This window comes from Coturnix japonica, chromosome 21 (genome assembly GCF_054131305.1).
Source record: "Coturnix japonica strain WE chromosome 21, WE-NBRP24, whole genome shotgun sequence".
Taxonomy (NCBI): Eukaryota; Metazoa; Chordata; class Aves; order Galliformes; family Phasianidae; genus Coturnix; species Coturnix japonica.
The window spans coordinates 10,823,828-10,845,765 of record NC_140683.1 but is presented as its reverse complement, the minus strand read 5'-3'; the positions used below and the strand labels follow the sequence as shown (position 1 = coordinate 10,845,765).

The 21,938-nt window shown below is 52.5% G+C and overlaps 1 protein-coding gene across 17 annotated transcripts in view; it reads right to left on the bottom strand.

Annotated features, from left to right (window-relative positions):
• GRIN1 (glutamate ionotropic receptor NMDA type subunit 1) overlaps positions 1-21,938 on the bottom strand; it is a 29,103-nt gene that overhangs the window by 2,072 nt on the left and 5,093 nt on the right. Inside the window, exons 3-22 of one of the 17 annotated variants that reach the window (XM_015878817.3) lie at positions 19,962-20,138; positions 15,935-15,997; positions 15,022-15,122; positions 14,426-14,547; positions 13,790-13,964; positions 13,143-13,287; positions 12,964-13,047; positions 12,488-12,623; positions 12,076-12,203; positions 11,776-11,940; positions 11,563-11,681; positions 11,136-11,248; positions 10,546-10,694; positions 9,639-9,796; positions 9,311-9,472; positions 8,397-8,506; positions 7,303-7,448; positions 5,539-5,790; positions 4,644-4,754; positions 933-2,133 (exon numbers count right to left, since the gene is read on the bottom strand). In XM_015878817.3, coding sequence (XP_015734303.1) covers positions 1,930-2,133; positions 4,644-4,754; positions 5,539-5,790; positions 7,303-7,448; positions 8,397-8,506; positions 9,311-9,472; positions 9,639-9,796; positions 10,546-10,694; positions 11,136-11,248; positions 11,563-11,681; positions 11,776-11,940; positions 12,076-12,203; positions 12,488-12,623; positions 12,964-13,047; positions 13,143-13,287; positions 13,790-13,964; positions 14,426-14,547; positions 15,022-15,122; positions 15,935-15,997; positions 19,962-20,138 — 2,820 coding nt within the window. In that variant the 3' untranslated portion in view covers positions 933-1,929. Of the gene's footprint in view, positions 1-932; positions 2,134-4,643; positions 4,755-5,538; positions 5,791-5,951; positions 6,189-7,302; positions 7,449-8,396; positions 8,507-9,310; positions 9,473-9,638; positions 9,797-10,545; positions 10,695-11,135; positions 11,249-11,562; positions 11,682-11,775; positions 11,941-12,075; positions 12,204-12,487; positions 12,624-12,963; positions 13,048-13,142; positions 13,288-13,789; positions 13,965-14,425; positions 14,548-15,021; positions 15,123-15,934; positions 15,998-19,961; positions 20,139-21,938 lie in introns of those variants that run through there. The other 16 variants (XM_015878819.2, XM_085521574.1, XM_015878822.3 and 13 more) reach the window with 16 other exon arrangements.

The window sequence follows — 21,938 nt, the reverse complement described above, 5'->3', positions numbered from 1 at the left end:
CTCCATGGACGTTCACCACTAGGAGGGCTGCTGGTGTGCTGGGTTCCCAAGGGTTCCTTGGTCTTTATAAGGATTTCACAGGACATAATGCATCCTGTGTTTGTTGGCAGCAACCACGGCCCCTCTGCCTCTGCTGGTGGCTCTGGCACTGTGGCTACCCTGTGTGGGGAGGTCTGGTGGCCCCTTGAGCACAGCGTGGGCTGTTTGGGGTACCCCTGTTTTGTTTAGTGCTTCACAAGGACCCGAGTGGGGAGCTGCTGGGGTGGGGACCGAAGCCAACACGGTGCCATCCTCGAGGTGCACGTGGTGAGGAACATCTCTTGGGATGGCTCATCCACACAGGGCACCAACAGCTATCAAAATGGAGACTAAGAAATCCCTTGTTGCTCTGCCAAGTGACAACACCTTGGCTACCCCCTGGAGGTGCTGCTCTGCCATTCTGCTCTGTCACCCTGAGGAGTTTTCTGTGGCATTCTGCCTGTCTGCCAAAACCACACCTCTTCTAAAGGAGTACAGCCAAAACCTCAGCTGCCATAGCAAAGCTGATGGGATGGGGCTGGAGCCCCACCAGGAGGAAAAGGCTTGGAGAGGGGAGAGGCAGGGCGGGCACCCATAAGAGACGATGCCAGCTTCTGCCGGAGGAAGAGCTCCGGATAAAAAACCGTACAGGCAGAAGAAAAGGTCCTTTGTTCAACACCCTGACGCAACCAGGAAAAAAGCAGTGTGGGTGCAGATGTGTGTGCCTCAGTGCACGTGGACATGGGGCAGCAAGGGGGGGCCCAGCAGGGTGAGATGGGACGGGGTGCTCTGCCCTCTCTGCACAGCTCTGGGGGACCCTGACGTCACCAAGCAACCTGGGGAGCCTGGCAGGAGAACTGCGATACAGAGCGGGGCTTTGGGTTGAAAGCACATCTCCTCCAAGCACAGCGTTGTCACACGGTAACATTCGCGTTTACTTTTTGTTTTTTGTTTTTTTTTTTTGTAAAGTTAATGCATGCAGCTTTTAATATTAAAAAAGGAAAAAAAAAAAAAAAGGAAAAAAAAAGAAAAAGGCAAAAAAAAAAAAAGAAAAGCAAGAAAATCGTCATATCAAAACTATGTTAAAGTAGAAGTAATGCTAGAAGCACATATCAGTAATTTAGGGTAAATGATGTTACAGGGATGGTGCAATTATCCCCAAACCAAACATTATAAAGCCAAGAAATTAATTAATATTAACTGCAGAAGAGACTCAAACATGTTAAGGTATGGAAGTGAAGTGAAGGCACCAAAAACTTTAAATGACACCAGGAAGAAAATATAGACAAGAAATCAGCATGTCTGTAAAAATGACTTCCACCTAATCTGGGCTGTCATGGCAGACCCTGGCTGGTGGGAGATGTTCTGGAAGAATTCGGGGTTTCTCTCTTATTTTTTTTTCTTTTTTTTTTTTTTTTTGTTTTTCAATTAAAAATGAGGATTCCAGCTAAACGTAATCTTGCTGTAGAAAATGTCAACTTTCCTTTAGAAAAAAATAGTTGTCTTTGGCCTACGGATGGTTGTTCGGGGCCAAAAACTAGGTCCTGTGTCAGCCAAAAAGCACTTGGTTTTGGGATGGCTGATCTCTCATTGAAAAGGTGACCTTTTCCATGCACCCCCTCCATCCTCGACCAGTTCTGGCATCGTCCCCACGCTCGCGGGGCCCTCGCTTGGCGGTGGCGTGGGACGTGTGCTGTGCTGTGCCTGGGGGCCCGCGGGCTGGCAGTGGGGCTGTGGGGGCTGATGACGTCTGCAGTGTGGGCTAAGGGATCTGTGCGTCTCGGTACGTGTCTGTACGGAATGTGCCGGCTCGGAAGGTGTCTGTGTGGTTTATGCGTCTCACATGGCTTCTGTGGGGTTGCGGTAGCGTGGGTGGCTGCGATGGATGGCAGTACATCAGCTCTGCGAGTGCTATTCGAGTTGCAGGAGCTGCCTATGGGGAACACATGCATCTCCTCCTGGGGCGGTGGGGATGATGTGCCGCGGAGAGGCTGTGCAGCTCGGGTGATGGTGGGCGCTAGGACGTTCAGAGTGGGGTGGCAGCTTCCCGGGGCTGTCTTGGCTCCATGGTGCCAGCCTGTCTCTCTGGCACTCCTGAGGGACCATTCTGCAGGGCTGCAGAGCAGAATCCATTTTTAAAACTCCCGACAACGAAAAGGGAAGAAACAAGGCCGCCAGGTTTGCTCGCCAGGAGAGTCCATGGGGCCGGGGTCAGCCTGGCCTTCCAGCCCCATGGGCTCTCTGGCTTTGCCCAGCTGAGACCTGGTGTTGGGCCCGCGGCTCTGCCAAGCATCATCGTAGAGCACCTCACTGCTTTCTCATCTTTACAAGGACCCCAGGCAACGTGACCCCGCATGCTACGACCTCATGGGGCCTTCCACAGCAGGAGGGCTTTGGGGTCTCTGAGCCAGGGCTGCTGAGTGGAAGCTGGGGGCACCAGATGGCAGGCTGTGACACGAGCTGGTGACAGCACCCTCCTGCTGGTCGCTCACCAAATGGAGCACACCAGCGAGCCTGCCCAACATCACCACAAAGCTTGCTCTGCTGCTTCCTCCCTTGGGTCTGCTGGCCTCAGCCTTGGAACTTCTTGGTTCAGATCTTGGTCCTATTGACCCCTTGGTGGCCCAGCTACCCTGATGCCCTTGGGAACATGTCTTGGGGCCCCTGCCATGGCATGCCGTGGTGTGCAGATGGCTTTAATAGTCTTGCAGACAGCAGGGCCTCATTGCCTATAGCTGCCCCATAACTGCAGCTGTCATCAGAGTGGCAGCCATCATCTGGTGCTTCTGGTGTAGAGGCCCCAGGCCCTGGGCAGCTCAGGGTGCTCCCACCACAGATGTGCTAGGGTGGCATGGGGCTGTGAAAGCTGCACCATGAGCACTATCAGGCCCAGGATCATTGGGGAGGAAGTTGGGCAGTGGAGGAGATACTGGGGTGCCCCACTGATCGTGGGGGAATGGGCAGGCACCAGCCACTGGCACTTGGGGAATGGCATAACTGTTGCCAGGGCAAGGGATCACCCCTCCTGGCACTGGCCACATGCCTGCAGTGGACACAGGTCTCTCCAGGGTCCCATTTTGCTGTGATGTTTGTTGTTCTGGCTGCCCCAGGCCAGGACCCCTTGGCTTTCTACATCTTGGAGTCAACAAAACATGGCATTTGCTCCAGATACTCCAAGGGCTTCCCTGCATGTTTCTTTCCCCAACTGTCCCTTCTCTTGGCTCTTCTCACTGCCCTACTTCTCCTCACTGCATCACCCTCCCCATCTCTGCCTCCTGCCCGTGGTCAGGGTCCAGCTATCCACAGCCTAATCCAACTGTCCTCAGCCTGAGGATACACACAAGTATGTTTTTGGGGCACTAAGATGCTGGGGCAGCACCAGGACAAGGATCCACTCCAGGAGTGTGGTGAGTGAAGGAGGCGGCAGGGATGCTCCTCTTCCCCCTTGGGTATGGGGTATGGGGACAAGCAAGGAGAGCAAGGAGAGCACGAGTTCCCCAAGGAGTGCTTTGTGTGAGACGGTGGCAGCTGAGCCTGGCAGGGGGCTCAGCTGTCCCTGAGGCCATTTCCCAGGGTGCTGGGGACAGAACCTGCCCTGGTGCCAAATGCAGCCACTTCCATGCAGCGCCTTGGCCGGAGACCCCTGCGACATCGCACACCTCTCCCCCCGCCAGCCTGCTGCCATCCCCCCATCCCCACCGTGCACCGCGGGGACCCCACTAGCAGCAGCTGAGCGGCTCAGGGAGCAGATTTCGGGCAGCGCCCGCGTCCACACAAGACAACAGAGTAGCCACAGTGCAGAGTGTTGTACGACAGACGGCAACATGCAGAGGGACACTGGCTCAGTCCGACAGACCAACAGCCCAACCTGACGCTGGCGTGCCTGAAGCTCCAGCACGAGCAGACACGTTTGCACAGTGGGGAACGGCTGGCTTTAGAGGCAGCTATTTGGAAACGTTCTCTGGTTACGTGCGAGCAGCGGCACTGTGAGTTGGAAAGCCTGAGTTTGAAGCAGGCTGGGTCTGTAATGACCTCCCGTGCCTCCTCTTTGCTAGAGCGGCTTGGATGCTGCTGCTGATAACCAGAGAGAGCTGTCACTGCGCCGAGTGCTACGTCCCGAATGCTAATAGTCACAAACAAAAATCACATGTAGAGAATGTGACACGCATGGCTCTTGGTGAGGTGACATAGTGCCCAAATCAAATTGGGGTGATTGTTTTTAGGCATACAATGACAAACAGGTACAGGAACACTCAGGAACAGAAAAAAATAAAAAATAAAAATGTCACTGGTTTCAAGAGGTCAGCACCGGTATGGTGAGCAAAGCACAGAGAGGAACATCAGAAATCATCCAGGCAAAAAGGAAACGGAAACGAAACGAAAACTCGGTTGCATCTCCCAACTCATCACAGGACTCCAAAGCACCTCCTGCCTGCCCTCCAGGATCCCAGCATCCTCAAGGAACACGGGATGACTGACTGACTCACTGACTGACTGACTGGTGACGAACATGAGCTATGCATGTACACTGGCAGCTTCAGGATGAGTGTGTGGCAGTCGATGGGATGGCAGAAGAGAGAAAGAGAGAGAAAGAGAGAGGGCAGAATTGTTCTTCTTCCTCTTACCGTATCCTTGGAGGACCTACGTCTCTTGAAGCTGGAGGCCAGGGTGGAGGTGATGGACCTAAAAGTGGCTTTCTTTTTAGGGTCAGGTTCTGCTCTACCACTTTTTCTATCCTAAAATGAATATGTATAAGTGATTAGATCTCTAGTGTGCTGCTGGAAACACTAAATCTACTCGAATACTGCCCCGTGTCATGTCCTTCATTTGGGTGAGCACGCTACCAGAGATGGCACTCCCAGTCCTCCAAGGGCCTCTGTGACCCTCAGGCACAGCGTAGCCGCCTCGCTGCTACAGCTACGGGGCTGGCCTCGCATTCGCAGCGCTGGAAACCCCTCTGGGAGCAGCCCTGCATCTCCTGGGCGTCTGCCGGCAGCCTGCGGCGCTGACCTCGCTTCCTTGGGAGAGAACCTGGGGATGAGCTGCCTGGCCCTGCCCCTGGCCGCCACCGCCAGCCTGCCTACAGCGGGAGGTGGGATGCTGCTCCTGCACTACCAGCACCTGCTCTGAGGCTGAATCCTAGCGCCACAAGAGAGAGAGAGGACTGCATCGAAAGAGAAGTCATTGTATGGGTGTTCTGCAAAAAAAAGGGATTCCAAAATTTAAATGACGCGCTTGTGCAAAGCCAAACGTGGTTGTTGGTGGTGTTTGTGGTGGTGGTGTTTGGTTGGTTGGTTGTTTTCCAAAGTAAAACCAGCTAAAAAAAAAAAAAAAAGAAATACATAAAAGGAAACTGGAAGAAAAAGAAAAGAAAAAAACAAAAACCCAAAAGCAAAAAGAAGAAAAGGAAAAGAAAGGGAGGAAGCAAAGCATATTAGCGCTATGATGTCATCAGGGTCAGGATGAACTCAAAGAGAAACAGAACTGAAAAATGTAGCCATTGGAGTTAGCGAGTCGGACCTGGTTGGCGCAGGCTGGGAGCACCAGCCGCCACGGTGCGGGGGCAGCCAGCCGTGGGGACCGGCCGCGCTCGGCGGCGGGCGCTGACAACGATTCCTCCCCAATTGCTTTCGTGCCAATGAGTGTGACCTTGCCGACGGGGGACGGAGTGACCAGGTCTGGCTCTGCTACCGCACGGGGGTAACCAAAATGTATCCCGCTGGTGCGTAGAGCATGCTCGGGGATACATTTGCTCCTCCTTCTCAGTTCTCTCTTTTGCGGACATGCACAAACGGAAAGGAAAGCAAGATGAATGGAATGAAATGTCTTTTTCTTCCATGGCATCTTAGGAAATAGCCATGGCAAAACTGTGATCCCCAAAACCATTATTTTTGTTTGTTTGTTTTAACAAATAAATCTTTCCACTTGCCTACCTTCTAGCAATGTACCAGATACTAGTGCTCTGACGTTTCCTCCTGTGGAAAAGTCTTACAATGTCAAACGGCTCTTTACCATGAGGCTGTTTATCCCCACAGGGCAGCATGCTTTGCTCACAGTCCCACAGACTCTGCCCAAGGACCCAGTGCAGTATTTTCTAGAAGGTTGGCAAGTGAAAAATGGCAGTTCAACTAGTGTGCTCTGTCCCAGCAGCCTTAACCCCGTCGCTGCTGCTGCTTTTTGGAAGCAAAGGAAAAAAAAAATAAGAAGAAGAATAAATAATAATAAAAAAAGAAACGGCTCTTCCGAAACTCGTATCAGTGAACTGAACCCGGTGAGTTCTCAGGATGTAGCAGCCCAGCCTTGTGCTCCCCTTGCTGCCTTTGGGAAGATGACGTTCCTGAGCATCCCCTGCTGCTCTGTGGGGCACCCATTATTGGGGGCTGTGTGCCTTTTACCACCCAAAGGATGCCTGGTGCTCTAAATGCAGACTTGCTCCCCCAAAGCGGGGCACAGCCCAGAGGGTTCACAGAGAGAGAGCAGCCAGGTGGTCCTGGTGGTGAGAGCAGTGGAGGCTCGGGGACGTGCCCGGGGCTCAGTGCCAGCAGCAGGCACATGGCTGCCCCTGGGCTCCTCTCACCTGGGGTGCTACAGGGATGGGAGATTCTGGGGGCAGATATCCTTGTCCCCAGTGATAAGAGCATGCACTGCCTCTCTTTTGGAATCACTTTGGATGCGGCAGGGGTACCACAGCCCCAGTGCAGGGGAGGGAGGAGGGGATGATGGAAATCTCCATTCCTGGAGCATTTCTGCACATGGGCAGCATGAGACTGCAGGGATGGGCAGCATGGGACCACGGGGATGAGATGCTCAGGGACCCAGGGCAGGGATGCTAGAGGGCTTTGGGGCAGGGATGCTCGGGACCATGGGGAAGGGATGCTCAGGACTGCAGGGAAGGGATGCTTGGCAGCTGCAGGTGAACCCTTCCTTTCTCTGCTGGTGAGCGTGGCTGGAACATATCAGAGATTCTTCATGAGGAGCTGCCACAGATGCAGCTCTGACATATGGTCCCCAGCAGAGCAAGGTCTCTGTCCCCAGCACTGCCAAGGGCAAACCATGGCATCTGGACCAGGTCTCTGTCCTGGACAGAGCTGGGTACAACACCTCCCAGGGAGGTGGCATTGGCCATACGTGGCCCTGGGGACAAGCAGCCCAGTAACACCCAGGAGAGTTACTGGGGGTGGGATAGGGGACCCCATGCTAATCCACAGCTCTGCATTCACGGATTTGGTGAAGGAATGGAAGACGCACCTGTTGGAGATTTGCTCTAAAAACGGTTTGTCCTACCTGCAGGTTTTTCCTCCACACATTAACGGCCGCAAACGCCAGCTGCATCTGCTTCCTCCGCGCGTCCTTATGCCTTTTGTAAGCTATTTCTATGAATATTAAAAATATCCCGGCAACAATACCTCCAGCCACCAGCATAAACACACCTGAAATAAGCAGGAAAGTTACAGGAGGCAGTGGGAATCACACCATGACACTTCATTTTCTCTGCATCTCACTCAGCACAAGTGGCATTTACCAGCCCCAGCCTTCCCACCCCCCCCAAGTCCCAGAGGGGCACCCATGGATATGGGCATGGGGTGGCGGGTGTGGGGTGTCTGCAGGGGCTCCTTGCAGTCAAACACCAGCGCTGCTGTGGCAATGCTCAGGGTGGGTGTGTGTTGCTGGGGATGTGGACTGGGGCAGATCCTGTTCCCAAGGCTGTTTGCAGCAGAAAATCCCAGCTCTGGTGCTGCTGCTTGGTGTGTTGTGAAGCAAAGCATGCACTGAGTGGCCCTCAGCTTGCTGAGACAGGACAGGGATAATTGGAAATGACAAGGGGGGATAATACACTGAGACCCAAGGAGTAGAATAAAGTGTTCCATCCCACCCTTAGTGGTACCCAATGGGACACTCCTAATCTTCACCCCTCGCAGGGGGAAGAGAGCCCACCTGGGGGGTACCAAGCAGGCACAAGGAGAGGAAAACGTGGCATCAACCATCACACCAGCCCTCTGCCCCAGCATCTCCTTGGGGAGGTCCCACTGCAGACAACTCCCTTCTCACCCCATCCCAAGTGCTTCTCCCCTCCCTCTGCACCCACTGCACCCCAGCAGCTGCAGCTCAGCCAGACTGCAAGGAGGGGAGGGAAGGGAAAGGACAGTCACAGCGGCCACTGGGTTGAGGAGGCTGCCCAGGGCAGGTGGAGGAAGCTTTGCAGAGCTGTTTTGGATGAGGTGGGATGGGAGCCCACCACAGCAGCCTCCCAGCGCTAGGAAAGCACAAACCCAGAAGAAGCAGAGCTTTGGCCCAGGAGGAGAGCTCAGGAGAGGAGAATGTCTTGACTGAAAGCAGGCTACCCAGCGAAGAGGAAGAAAGAGGTTTGCAGAACAAACCTGCCATATTTTCAAAGGTGAGTGTTGCTGGGGCATTGCTACGGGAATCACACTCCTGATACCTCACCCAAGTCTTGTCCAAATCCTCCATGAAGCCGTTCTCGTGGGACCTGGAAGCACAAGGAGATGGGACAGTCACAGGAGACCTGGTGCAAGTGGCTGGGATACAAACCGGGACGCATACCCTCTGCACTAGGACCTTGTGCATAATTGCAGCCTGCTGGCAAGCTTATGGATATGTGTGCACAGAGTGTGTGCTTGTGTGTGCACATATGGATCTTGTGCAAGGGGATGGGTCCCTTCTGTGAGGCTGGATCCCAGCAAGATCCCCCCTGCGAGGGCTGGAGCAGCCCCACGGCACAGCACTGGGATGGAGACAGGATGGAGCCCACATCCCACCATGATGCTCCTGCCTCCTGTGCCTTTCCAGGCTTCACAGCCCTGTTCCACTTGTCTTGTTGCCATCCTTCAGCATGGCTCCCCTACAGGTGGGCTCTCAGGGCTTCTTATGTTACCCCAGTCCTGTAGGTAGTTTCACCTACACATCCTGAACAGCACCTTACATCTTCCCCTCCTTCCACTCTCTGGTTCCCATCTCCATCACCACACTCCCCTCTATTCATTGAATGTGACATTTCTAAACTAACACATAGAAATCCCTTTTTATCCACGAGACCAGGTGCCTTGTGGTACACTGTGCTGCAGGCTAATGCTGACAGTAGAGCTTTAGCTGAATTCCAGAGGGGACCTGCAGCATCTCTGCCTAGCAGGACCAGAGCAGAAAGAGCAGCCCTGGGAAGATGAAGCTGGGGGATGTGGGGAGAAATATCCCCCATGGGTGGGCAGCAGTGCCTGGCACAGGGCTACTTGCATGCTAGCACATGCAGCGTGAGGGCTGAGAGCTGTGTACGGACTTGAGGATGGCCAGCGAGACATTCTGCTTCCATGGGCTGTCCTTGCGCATCCCGATCCCGAAGCCAGAGCGGAAGAAAAGTTCCCCTGTCGTCACCAGGTCACACTTCTGTGAGGCTTCAAACTCCAGCACTGCCGAGTCCCAGATGAAGGCGTGGAGCTTACTGAACACCAAAGAGGACAGGCATTAGGGTGGGCAGCCCAGCTTGTCTGCAGTCACTGCAGGAGCAGCAAGGGGGCTACCAGCTCTAAGTGAAGCCCTACACATGGGGGTCAGCATCCTGCTTGCTCCCCCCAGACCCAGCCCAGCAAAGTGCAGGTGTCACTCACTTGTCTCTCACAGCCTGGATGGCTTCGGCTGCGCTCTCATAGTTGTGTTTCTCCATGTGCCGGTACATGGTGCTCAGCTCCACCTGCCGTCGGAAGTAGATGTCCACCGAGCTCTGCTTCACCGTGGCATAAATGAACTTATCGGAGGGGTTGCGCAGCTGAAAGACAATAACAGGTCTCCTATTTCTTTTGTCCTTCATCAACCAAACAGGCTCACCCCAAAGGTGTGTTTTACGCAGCCCATTCAGCAATCTGTTTCCCTGGGAAGATCTCAATCTCCTCAGTGGAGCTGCAGATGCCATAGGGCAGTGGATGCTGCAGAGCTTGGGATGGGACAGGGGGTGCTCTGGGGCCACAGTGATAGACAGATAACCCTGTGACAGGGACTCGTGGCACTGAGGATGCAGGAACCCCCCCTCTGAAATTGGACTGATGATGCTGAGGGCAGAGGATGCTGTGGGGTGTGGGATGCAGTGGGTTGGCACTGCTGTGGGGTGCAATCCTGGCTGCTCGAATTGATAGGCTGTGGCTGTGTCCTTGCCAGAGCAGGAAATGGGTTTGAGTCATGCCTGTATCTGCTGAGAGTATTGACTGCACCGCAGGGACAATTTCATTAGCTATAACTCATCCATAATGAATCGTTTCCTCGTTGGTTAGTGCAGGCTCTCCAGGAACTGGCAGCAGTTTGGCTGGCCTTGTACTGTTTCTGGACAAGCTTTTTCTCTGATGATTCCTGCCTGTGTATTCCTATCCCCACTCAGCACAGGGGCTCAGCCCCAAGCACAGACCCACATTAAATAGGGCTCTAACTGCTATCAGCCACCAAGCCAGGAGGTACCCACAGGAGGCATCTGCATCTCTGCCTGGAGATGGGCAGGGAAAGGGAAATGAAGCAAGGGATCATTACCCGGGGGTCATTGATGCCCGTAATTCTCTCCTCAGGACGGTCCAACACCAGGAAGGCAGCCAGGTTGGCAGTGTAAGAAGCCACAATGATCATAGCGAAGCCAGCCCACACCATGCCCAGAATACGAGCAGAGAAACTCCGGGGAGCACCTGGAAGGAGAGAGGAGAGCTCAGACTGGAACAACAAGGGCTTGACTTGGTCACCAAAGCTGTGACCACCTCCCACAAGATGAATAGCATCTTCAGATGTGCCCTATCTGTGTGAAGCTGTGTGAAGAGCTTTTGTGTTACAAAGAAAAGCACAGCTGCTGTGCATGATGCTCTGAACCCTGATGAATGAATAACACCAGGAAAGAGAGCCCATGACTGACAGTGAAGGCGGGCAGGATGGTCTGCAGCAGCTGTGCCATGAATGTGCTACCCCCAATACCCCTCCAAGGAAGTCTGAAGGGACAAGATCTGTACCATTCTCCACTGGTGACCCACGGCAAAGATAAGAGCATGTGGAAAGGGGCACAGGCCCCTCTTGGGACCCTGTGGGTCCATGACAGTGTTCTGGGCACAGCAGCACTGCTGCCTGCTGCAACACACCTTCTCCAATGCCGGAGTTCAGCAGGACTCCCCAGGAGAACCACATGGCTGAGGAGAGTGTCAGGGCATCTTCCTCCTCCTCCTCGCTGTTCACTTTGAACCGTCCAAATGGGCTGGAAAACAAGAGCAAGAGCTCTTCTGATGCCCCTTATCCTGCTTCTCTAGGCTTTCTGCCATGCCCTAAGCACTCTGATGCAGCCTTACAGCACTGAACCCTGGAGATCACACTTGTATTCCACACTGCTCTTCACCCCTGCCTGGCTGCACAGCCCATATGTCCCTCACACAGCCTTTCATGTCCCCTCTGCTGGCCTGCAATCATATCTACCTCATGCTGGTGCTGTTCCCATCACATTTGTCTGCAAAGAACATCTGTGTGACACCTCCCCTTCATCTGCAGCCCCTGGGTGACCCACAGAGCACTCACCTGAATCGATCTAGAAGGTATAGCATCACTGCCACCACATGCACAGACAGCCCCACCAGAAGCCACAGCGTACTCTGGAAGGGCTGCATGAACGAGTCCAGGGTGCTGCGGGGAATTTCCTAGCACAAAGGAGAGAGGTGAGACGAGCTGGCACCCACCAAAGCTGCACCCGGCCCACCCCACCCCTCCTACAAGCAGCTCAGCCCATAATACCTTCTTCACAAGGATGGTGAGACCCTGGTACTTGAAGGGCTTGGAGAACTCGATGTACTGTGCCCGCTCATTGTTGATGGTGAGGGGAGCCACAATCATATCAGCCTGGCCACTCAGCAGCTCCCCCATCATCCCATTCCACTCCTTCTTGTTGCTGTTGTTTACCTGCCAGACAGCCAGTGCAGGATCAGCTCCTGCCCCATTGCCCGTTACCACTGGCCAGCTCTGCTCTGGAGAATGGCTTGGCCAAGCTTTGACTCACAGTGTGAAAAAAGTGATACCCCAACTGCCGACACTCACCCGCTCTTGGGTACCAAATTTACCATCAGCCACCAGGTGAACCTCGTAGGTGAAGTTCATCACACCAGCCAGGCGGATGAGCAGGTCGATGCAGAAGCCATAGCAACACAGTGCCACGGTGGGCCGGCCTGTAGGCAAGAGAAAATGGGGGGGGACAAATGGAGGCAGCCCTCTGCCAGGGACCTCCTGCAGGACCCATGGTTCTCCCCAGGGAAAGCAGCCACCTGTGTGGCTTTAGTTTCAAACCACACTGAGGCAAAGGGAATGGGAGCGTGTCGGGAGGCAGCAACATGGGTGCAATCCCTCAAAGCAGCCCACACAGAAATGAGGCAGAAGGAAAGTCATTTGCTGGGGTCACAAATGTGCTGTGTGGGCGGGGGATGCTGCAGTGCTCACAGCCAGATGGAGTTACCTGGGATGGTCTCGTTGGGCCCTGTGCAAAAGACCTTTTTGACAGGGTCACCATTGATGGTGAATTCCTCCCTGCACGTCCCATCTGCTTGCGTGGGCTTCACATACACAAAGGGCTCTTGGTGAATTGTTACGATCTGTGGGGAAAGCACAAGCACCTTCCAGAGCTGTCCCCACCTGGATGGGGAGTGGTGGGGCTGTCCTCTCCATGCAGACATGGGCACAATGCCACAGTGCCATCTCCATGGACCATGCAGTCCTGCAGCAGGATCTGACTTTGGCATGGGGAGACATTCATTTGTCTTCAATCCAAGATGAGGATCAGACAAGCCAGCCCACCTACTCTGCTCTGAGCACTCCCTAGCACTTTGCTAAGTGTCTCTGCTATGGGCTCTCTGGAATGGAAGGTTCTGGCAGCTGCAGGGGCAGCAGCAGGATGTGGATGAAGTCACAGCACCTGCTGCCATTTGTTGTTACCTTCAGTTTGGTTGACATCTGATAGCCTTGAGGTTTCTCAGTTTCTCCCCCTGGCCAGATTATCTTCCGGTCGTTGGTCAAGACCTGCGATCAGTGCCAGAGGAAGGAGATAGACGTGAGGCCATGGGTAGACACACCAGCACACCTCAACCCACCTTCCTGTCCAGGCCTGTACGTACATTGCTACCATTGTAAATCCCAACCTGGACCAGTTTGCGGTTCTGCAGGTTCATGATGCTGTAATTGGCAAACTTCCTGTCCCCGTCCTCATTGAATTCTACCCGTCCGGTGACACCCTCCGAGTACTTGGAGGACATTAACACCCTACAACGAGAAACACAGTGGGCCAACCTAAAACACCTGCTGTGGCTATTGGGATAACTAAGAAGGGATCAGAAGTCTTTCTCTCAATTGCCTGAGATTTTCATATGCCCATTACCTTATATTATCTTTGATACCTATGACCCATTCATAGCTCCATGCCAGGCTGCATGCTGCAGAGAGCAACATGTATGCTCCAATCCTGCTCTATGTGCCCTGATCTGCTGCCAAAAACATGGATCCAGGATTTGTTACAGCAGAGAACAACCTGCTCAGTGGCCTTGTGCCCCCCCACTCTTCTGTGGCCCCATGTCTCTTTTCCTGTGCATCACCCCTAGCTGATCCCAGTTGTCCAAGCATTGCCAAGGAGATGACCCTGGGATGGCATGGACTGAACTTGTGCCAGACATTAATGGGCAAACCAATGGCCTGTGTATGAGCCGGTGCTCCCATCTTTTCAAGCCCCTTCCCCTTGGGAAAATGGCATCCACGCTTCCTCAGTTACCTCTTGAAAAGGGGCCCCGTCTTCCAGATGTTGGTGTTGCCCACACAGCCCCGTGGTGGGTCGGTGATGTTCTCCTTCTCAAACAAGTCGTGCACAGCCTGGGCCACCACCGCCACTGCATCGCTTATGTGGGCTGACTCATTTTTCCCATTGATGAGCTGTAAGCCGATGACTCCTGTAATGAGCAGAGGAACAGATCAGCCCCACTGGCCTCTGGTGTGGTTCCCACATGTAGGGTTTGGGGCAAGTGAGTGCACAGTCATGGGACTGGGGACCTTTAAGAGGCAGTGGGGGAGTTGCACGAGCGCTTCAGTGCAGGGCTGGCATCTTTCTGCCTGACAAAGGGTGATGGGATAGCAGTGTGAGCCACTGACATCAGTGCTCCATCCCCATCTCATTGCCCAAGCATTTCCTCATGTGACAATCAGCCTCAAAGCCCTGGACAGCTGGGTTTGGAGCATGGCAGCATGGCCAGAGCTCTTAGGCTGCTGCCACCCCATGCAGATCCAGGAGAGCACAGTGGGATTCAACACATGCTTGGGACCACCATGGCATGGTGTGCTCCTGGACCACTTGCCCCAGCCCCAGACAAGCTTCCATCCAGCAGCAGGGTGGGTGCCTCTGGTGGGTGCCTACCATCAGGGGCATAGCGCAGGGCATTGCCCGAAATCTCCCGTTCCCCCACCAGCCACACGTAGCCGGAGCCCGTCATATTGAGCATGGCTGCTGATCTGTACACCGTTGCCGCATCATCCTCACTGCAATGAGAAGAAGGGAATGGCAATGTGGCTCCAGGTGCCAGATGGACCCCTTCATCCTGCCTTGCATCCCTGGGAACCCTGGACATCTCTATGAGCCCCTCTGACAGTTGGTTCTCCTGTTCAATGGGTGACTCCAGGATGCACTGTGAAGACTTCTCCCAGCTTCCCCTAATCCCTCAGCATCCATCAAATCCAGCCCATTCCCTGTCACTCACCACCTATAAGAATGAGGCAATGAGACACCATTCCTTTGCACGGGGCTCAGGATACATCACTGATAACACCTCACTGACATTCAGCCACCTCTACCATAACCACGACTGCGATACGCAGCATCTCCCTGGGATGTGGGACTTTATGTGGATTTTCTCCCACGCTCCCTAAAAATGACAATGTGTCCCAAATCTGCGTGGACTCCAGTGCTGGGCAGAGCAGAAGGAAACTGGAGGTGTGAGGCCCCGCGGTCCTTACCTGGCGGAGAGGATGATGACACGGGCCTCCAGCTCTTTCGCCTCCAGCAGCAGCGATGTCACATTTTTGGTCCCGGGGTCAAACTGCAGCACTTTCTCAGCCTGTGATTAGTGTGAGCAAAGCTGGTTAGTGCGGGACACTGCAGACTGCTTGTGAGAGCCATGCTATCTAGAAAAGGGTCAAGAAAATTCATTAAACTGCACAAAAGTCTGCTAAATAAGGTTGGTTACAGCTAGGTTTTTTTCTTATTTTCTTTGCTTTTCTTTTCTTTCTTTTCTTTCTTTCCTTCCTTCCTTTCTCTTTTAAGGTTTTGGTTTCGGTTTTTTTTTTTTTGCTTTTTTTTTTGCTTTTTTTTTTTTTTTTTGCACTGTGCATGCAAACTGAAGTCAATCAAGACCCAAAAAGAGGCGTGCATTGTACAGGAAAGAGAAAAAGGCTTTGAAATGCAATTGAAAACTCAAACGAGTGTTGTTTTTCAAAAACATGGGAAATGAAAAAAAAAAAACATTGCACAGGGTTAACCTTTGGGAGTAAAAGTGGACGACTTACACCAAGGAACCGTTTCCTTTGGGGAGGAAAAGGGGGTTGGTTCAACTTTCCAAAGAAAAAAAAACAAAAATACTTGCAAGTTAATTACTGGTTCACATGCATGTCTCAAAAAGAAATCCTTCCAGGGTCAGCTGGCTGGGTTTCCATTCTCAAGTCCAAACCAAACTATCTCAACATAAAAACGTGCTACCAAGAAACATGGACATAGTCATGGACCTTTTTTCTTTCTTTCTCTTTTCTTTTTTCTCTTTCTTTTTTTTCTTTTTATTTTATTTTTTTTAATTTTTATTTTTTCTGGTGGCTGTGGCTATTTTTCATTTGCTAGTTAGGTTGGTGGGCGGCGTGCATTTCCATGCATATATACCTTGGGTCCTCGCTTGTTGTCATAGGAAAGTTGGTCGAGGTTTTCATAGTTCCTTTTTTTACTCTGATGAATAATGTGCACAGAGAAAATATGCAGACACAGAAGAATATTATAAACAGTTGAAAATGACGTGTAGTAAAGCAATCCAACATCCACCTCCTCCTCCACTGTTTGCTAAAGGGTCTCTATAACGCTGGAGCTCGCAAAAACCACTATCAGGAGAGATTGCCTCAGCTCTCGCGGGAGCGTCACGGTGCAAAGCAAGCCTGAGTGTCACAGCTGTCGCGATGCGGTCGCATTTCCCTTGTGGGACTGGGGGATTCTTCAGCAAGAAATTTTTATCTTAAGCTCAGAAACAATCTACGCATCTCTAAGGGCCTAAGTGGTGGGAATTCCATGGGGTTACTGTGGAAGTAAAGGACAAAATGTTGTGTACGGAAAGTGCTGGATAAATACAAGCTGTTACAATCAATTGCATTAGCATTGCTACCGTTACTATTACCATTACAATCCTGTTTGCCCTAAGACAGTTCACAGCAAGTGAGGAGCTCAGCTTCACCTCCTGCAAGGAGGGAGCAGCATTTTGGAGCTCAGTTGCCATCCAAAAGAGAGAGGAAAAAAAGCTCGCTAGGTCCTGTGCTGGCTCAAAGCATGGCAATATGAAGCAATGGTGACCATGGGATGACACTGTGGCTGTTACTTGGTGCTCAGGGGGCACCGGGTGGCTTTGCAGCACATGGGTGGCCTCAGGAGGTGCTGGGGATTGGGGACCTGTTCCCATGCAACACTTTGTGGTCCTGTCGGTGACAACCTGAGAGCAAACTGCAGGACAGCTCTTGGCAGCTTTTGATGGGACAGTCTGACCCCTTCTTCTTGGCCCCTTCCCACCCATCTGGGCACCCCTGACCTGCACGTATGGGACACAGCTCTACTCCAATCTCCATTATTTTGCAGCATCTTATGGCAACTGATTTCTGCCAGGAACCCAACCCTTTGCACCCCTGTAATGCCAGGGTTCCATTTCCCAGGTCTATCCTGAGGCAGCCATCGTCTGCTTCTGCATCTTGCTTTCCACACTAAACAGCTCTCTTCTTCCTGAGATCTGTGGCCAGTCTTCAGCTTTGCCAGCTCTCCTTGTCTGTGCAGCCGTGTGATTTTTCCATTCCTCTCCTTGGATACTTTTCACTGTTCTAAGAAGTCGGAATCTTGCAAGGAAAGTAATCTGAGGAGGAAAAATGTGTTCCAAGCCCAGCTCCACCTTCATTCTATGTGACATTCATGGTAGGAATTTCTGCAAGTGCTTCTTTGAGTGTGCTCAGAGTGCAGTGAGACTTGGAGGAGTAATGCCTCTGAGGAGAGCAGGGCTGCAGCAGGACAGCATGAACAATATCCATGGGAGAGACACTGGCTGTTTTCCTTCAGGCACCATCAGTTTGTCTGGAAACCTGGTCATCCATTCTGCAGCCTCCAGGTGTGACTGAGTTCCTGTGCCTGGGGTGTGCTGGCACCTCAACTGGAGCTGGTCAGCAAAGCGAAGCAGAGTCTTGGGCCCAACACAATTGGAACTAATGGCATCTGGTCACTTCTGTCCCCCCTGTCCCCATCTCTAATGTAGCGACATGCAATGGCAGAGTCTCTTTCCAGTGTCTGGTGTGGTTTCACAGCTGCTCCTCAGCCCATGATTTATTTAGGGACCCACAGTATCAAAATTAATTTATATGAAAATATCTCCACATTATCCAACATCATCTTAAAATTACTGCTTGTATGAACACCACAGTCTCATAGGAAGGGAGCTGCCACACCAGGGATCTGCCAACTCCGACCTGGACAGACAGATGTTCACAGCATCTTGTACCCAAGCTGAACCCAAGCAGTGGTGGAGGTCAGTAGGTATCTGAGCTGTACCACTAAGGATGAAGCAGCAGACCCGGGGAAGTTTCTGCAGACATCTCAGGCAAGTTTAGCACATGCAGAGTACCAGAGCTGGCCAGTGCTGGGCTCCAAGGTCCTGCTTGAGGTGTTAATCCATGTCTGAGGAACACCATGTCCTGACACTGACTCCACAAGACAAGTCATAGTAGGATCCAGGTAAAGCTCTGACCCACAGATCTCTCAGGTCCTTTGGATCCGTGACACACCTTGAAGAAGTCAGAGCTGCTCTCCTGCCTACTCCTCCCAGGGTACAAGGAGGTTAAAGAGGGACCTATGACATCACCTCACAGCATGAAGTGAGCACAACAGTGATAAGAATAGCAGTGAGGCAGCAGAAGAGACTGAGAAAGAAGGAAACGCCCTGATGGGAATAGCTACCACCTTTCAGAGCAGCCAGGCCAGCCAGATGATCACAGCAAGTTCTTTAAGGAAAAGAGAAATGAGAGTTTGTGGCAGACCACAAACAGAGCACAAGTCCCAGACTGGTGGATGGCCAGGACATCTGGAGTAGCTCCATGGCTGCTGAACAAGACATGTCATAGATTCAGATGCAGGGTAGGTCTGCCCTGCCTTTCAAACCAAGATCTCAAATGCTTTCCTGTTTGATGGTCAGGCAAAAGAGAAATTCACCTCATGACTGGAAGCACGGAACTGGGTGAGAAGAGTGCAGGCATCAGAGGGAGCAGAAAACGATGCATGGAAGCCACAGGAAAACAGCAGGTGGAAAGCAGAAGATGCAAGGTAAGGGTGAGCAGACTTACAACAGGAACGCTTCAACAGGTATCTCTTGGTCACTGCTGGGGAAAGAGGTGTTGGGGAGGAGCGTGGTCCTGCTGTGACCCAACAGAAAGATGCCTTTGGAGGCAGGAGGACGCCATGCCCAGTGGCACACCAGTACCCTGTGATTCCTCAGCCTGCAGGAAGGGTGAAACTTCTTGGAGTCAAGCGCCAAAAAGAAAAGCCTGTTGTTCAGCGTGGACCTCTGCACTGGTGGTTCCTTTAGTGGCTTGACAAGAGGTGGCTGCTCTCAACTCGGACACCAGCTCCAAGCACAAGATGCATCTACAACCACATCTCCTTGGCATCTGACTGCCCAATGCCCAGCAGTCACTGGCAGGAATGAAAAAGAGTGGACTGGGTCCCTGCCTGAGAGCCAGGAGGGAGATGGAAGGAATGGTGCCAGCCCTGCAGCTCCGGAAGGTGGGCTCCACCCAATAAGGACCTAGCACAGCTTTGAGCCAGATGATGTGCTGGGACTTCACCCCTCAGGGCAGGCTGCTCCTTGCTGTCCAGGTGAGTGGCCACCTTTGAACCACTGCAGCCAACCAGATCTCTGTGTTTTCCTTTCTTGCTCGACTTGAACGCTTGCTTGGTCCCATCACTCAGTTCTGTGGCCATAACTGCCAGATTTCTGGCAGGCTTGGGGTCCTCCCCTGCCTTCCTCCCTGCTCCCCGCATGCCCTGGGTGCAGGTGCCACACACCTCCTCCATAAAGCTGCTCCCGTGAGCCTCATCCACACCCTGGTGACAATATGGGGTGTCAGGAAAGCAGCGTTTAGCATGTGCTTCAATGGAGATGGGAACGGGCCCCATCCTAACACCTCAGAGCCAACAGCTTTATAGAGAGGGTGCGTGACACCTCTGCACATCAACGTGCTGGCCGCCCTCACCCCTCCTACAGCTAAGGTGAGCTCCAGATTGCCAATTCAGAAGCTGCTTTCTGGGTTGGTTTGGCACTGCTGGATGGGCTGTAAGTGGGGCAGGTGCTTCCCTAAGCTGAGCGAATGGTCCTCTCCTTAGGTGGGACTCTTGGGCGAGGCATTTGCAGAGCTCCAGGTTATCCTTCCCTTCATTTTGTAGTCGATTTACATGTAGGAGATTTTGACCATGGCAAAGCAAGTGAAATGAATAAAGTACAAAGTTCTGTCAGGTACTAGTCAGACACTGTTGATGCTTTAAGCATGTTAGCCATGTTACAATGGAAAGAAAGGGTGTTTTACATACAGAAATCTACATACATACAACAGCCCGAGACTTCTAGTTTTGTTGTTGTTGCTTAAACAAAGTTACAAGACAATGTTCAGGAACTGACCTTGGACTCTCTCTCCTCCAAGAGGGTCTCCAGCTTCTTTTGTGCAGCACGACCTTCGTGGTCGTCGCTGACTATCAGAATGACGTGATTCCAGTTGAAGACTCTCATCATCTCAAACCAGACGTTGGCCTGGTGAGAGTATGGTGGGACCGTGCGCAAAAAGGACAGGTGGATGCTCTGCAAGGAAGAACAAGAGCTAAACATAGACTGGTGTGGGTCAGCTGCTCGTGTGCATCTCGAGGTCCGGGTTTGCATGAACAGGGCTGGGAACACGAGGCCAAAGAGACAAAGCTCTGTGTAATCCTCTGGTTCCTGCACTCATTTCTTTCAGCTGAGAATCAAACCTTGGCTACGATTTTGTGCTTTTCTGTGGTCAGATCATTGCATGGGAGGGTGGGTTTTTTGCTTTTTTGCCCACAGACACATGGTGAAGAACAGCCTACCCAGGAACAAACTGTCAGAAACATTCAGTGCAAATATAGCCCTCCTTTTGCTTATCCAAAAATATTACAGAGCTGTGGGCACTAAAGGGAAAACTTTGCCTTCACAGCATGGTAAGGAGCAGCTGCAGGTACATGCAGGTATATGGCAGCCGTTTGTCAGAGGAAAGCTCAGAGAAGCAGTTTTATAACGTGCTGTTGGGCTGTTTCTAGGTCAGCTTGTTCTGCAGCAGCATGCAGGAGGAGGCAGCGCTGGACTGCAGCCCCAGCGAACCGATCTGATTTGGTTAAAGACATCCATTATGGTTGGCTGATTGAGCAATAGCGATTCCAGCTTAATTAAGTTCAGAGCTCTTTGGGGAGCAATTGGACCCAAAGCTGTAGCTAGAAGAGAGCTTTCAAAAAATGCAGCTTCTCCAAAAGGCCCTGGAGTCAGAAAATGGCAGTGCTTACACTCAGCATGGTCGCTGCTCAGCAAAGCAGCCCAGCGCAGGAGGGAGGCAGAGGACAGAAAGGATAGCACAGTAATGCTTGCTTTTAAGGGCTGAAAAGATCCCCAGGGCCAACCGGATCTTGTCCAGAGCTGCTCACTCAGCATGGGTCACAGATACCCAGATCAGTCTGGAAGGGAAAAGGTGTTGTACAACCATAGATCTCCATAGAAGGAGCAGCCAGAGCAGCCACTGCCTCTTCCCCATGCACAGCACAGGGACAAAGCCCAGTCAAACCAAGCAGCACACAGATAACAGGCACAGCTCCTGTTCTGGTCGTGTCTCCATGAGCAGGGACACATGAAGGACACTGGAGCTGCTCCACCAGCTGACCCAAAGAAAAGAAATGCACTGGTAAGCAGCAAAACACCAAAGCACTGCAAACATTCCCTAATTATGGGAAGCAGGGAAGAGCTGTGGCTGTTTTCTAGTGCCTCAACCAGCCACCCAAGTGCACTGGGAGTGATGCTGGTCACAAGGCTGGGGATGTGCTGGGAGCTGCACTGTGCTGGTGCTGGTGGCTTTGTTGGCATGAGACCGTGTGAAGAGAGCTGGGATTGCAGAGATGTGGGTTTGTCTGTACATGAGGCTGTGGGACCACTAAGTACTACAGGTGTGATCACACAGGGACCATGCACAGGTCCATGAGTAGGAGTCCTGTCTTTCATATCTTTCTGCCTGAGGTCTCACCACAGCTCCCTGCCCACGGCTGGTGCTGTAATTCTTCATACAGGATCAGTGCATCAATATTATGCTCTAGTGGGAATCATCACCTGCGCCCCTCAGCAACATGCCACAAAGCGTGGGAAATCTCAAGGAGACCTGACAGAAATCCCAACATAGGAAGTTTCTAATAATTACTCAAAACCCATCAGCCGATACCGAAAAGACTCAGTGTAAGGGCCCTGTGCTGCTGTGCTGCCCGCTCTGCTCAGCCTGCCCACCCCTCGGAGGCACTGCCGGTATGGGAGGAAGCTGAAAGAACTGCAGTAGCTCAGTTGTGTGCAGGGAGGTGGTTCAGTGGGGGCTGATGCACGAGTTCATTT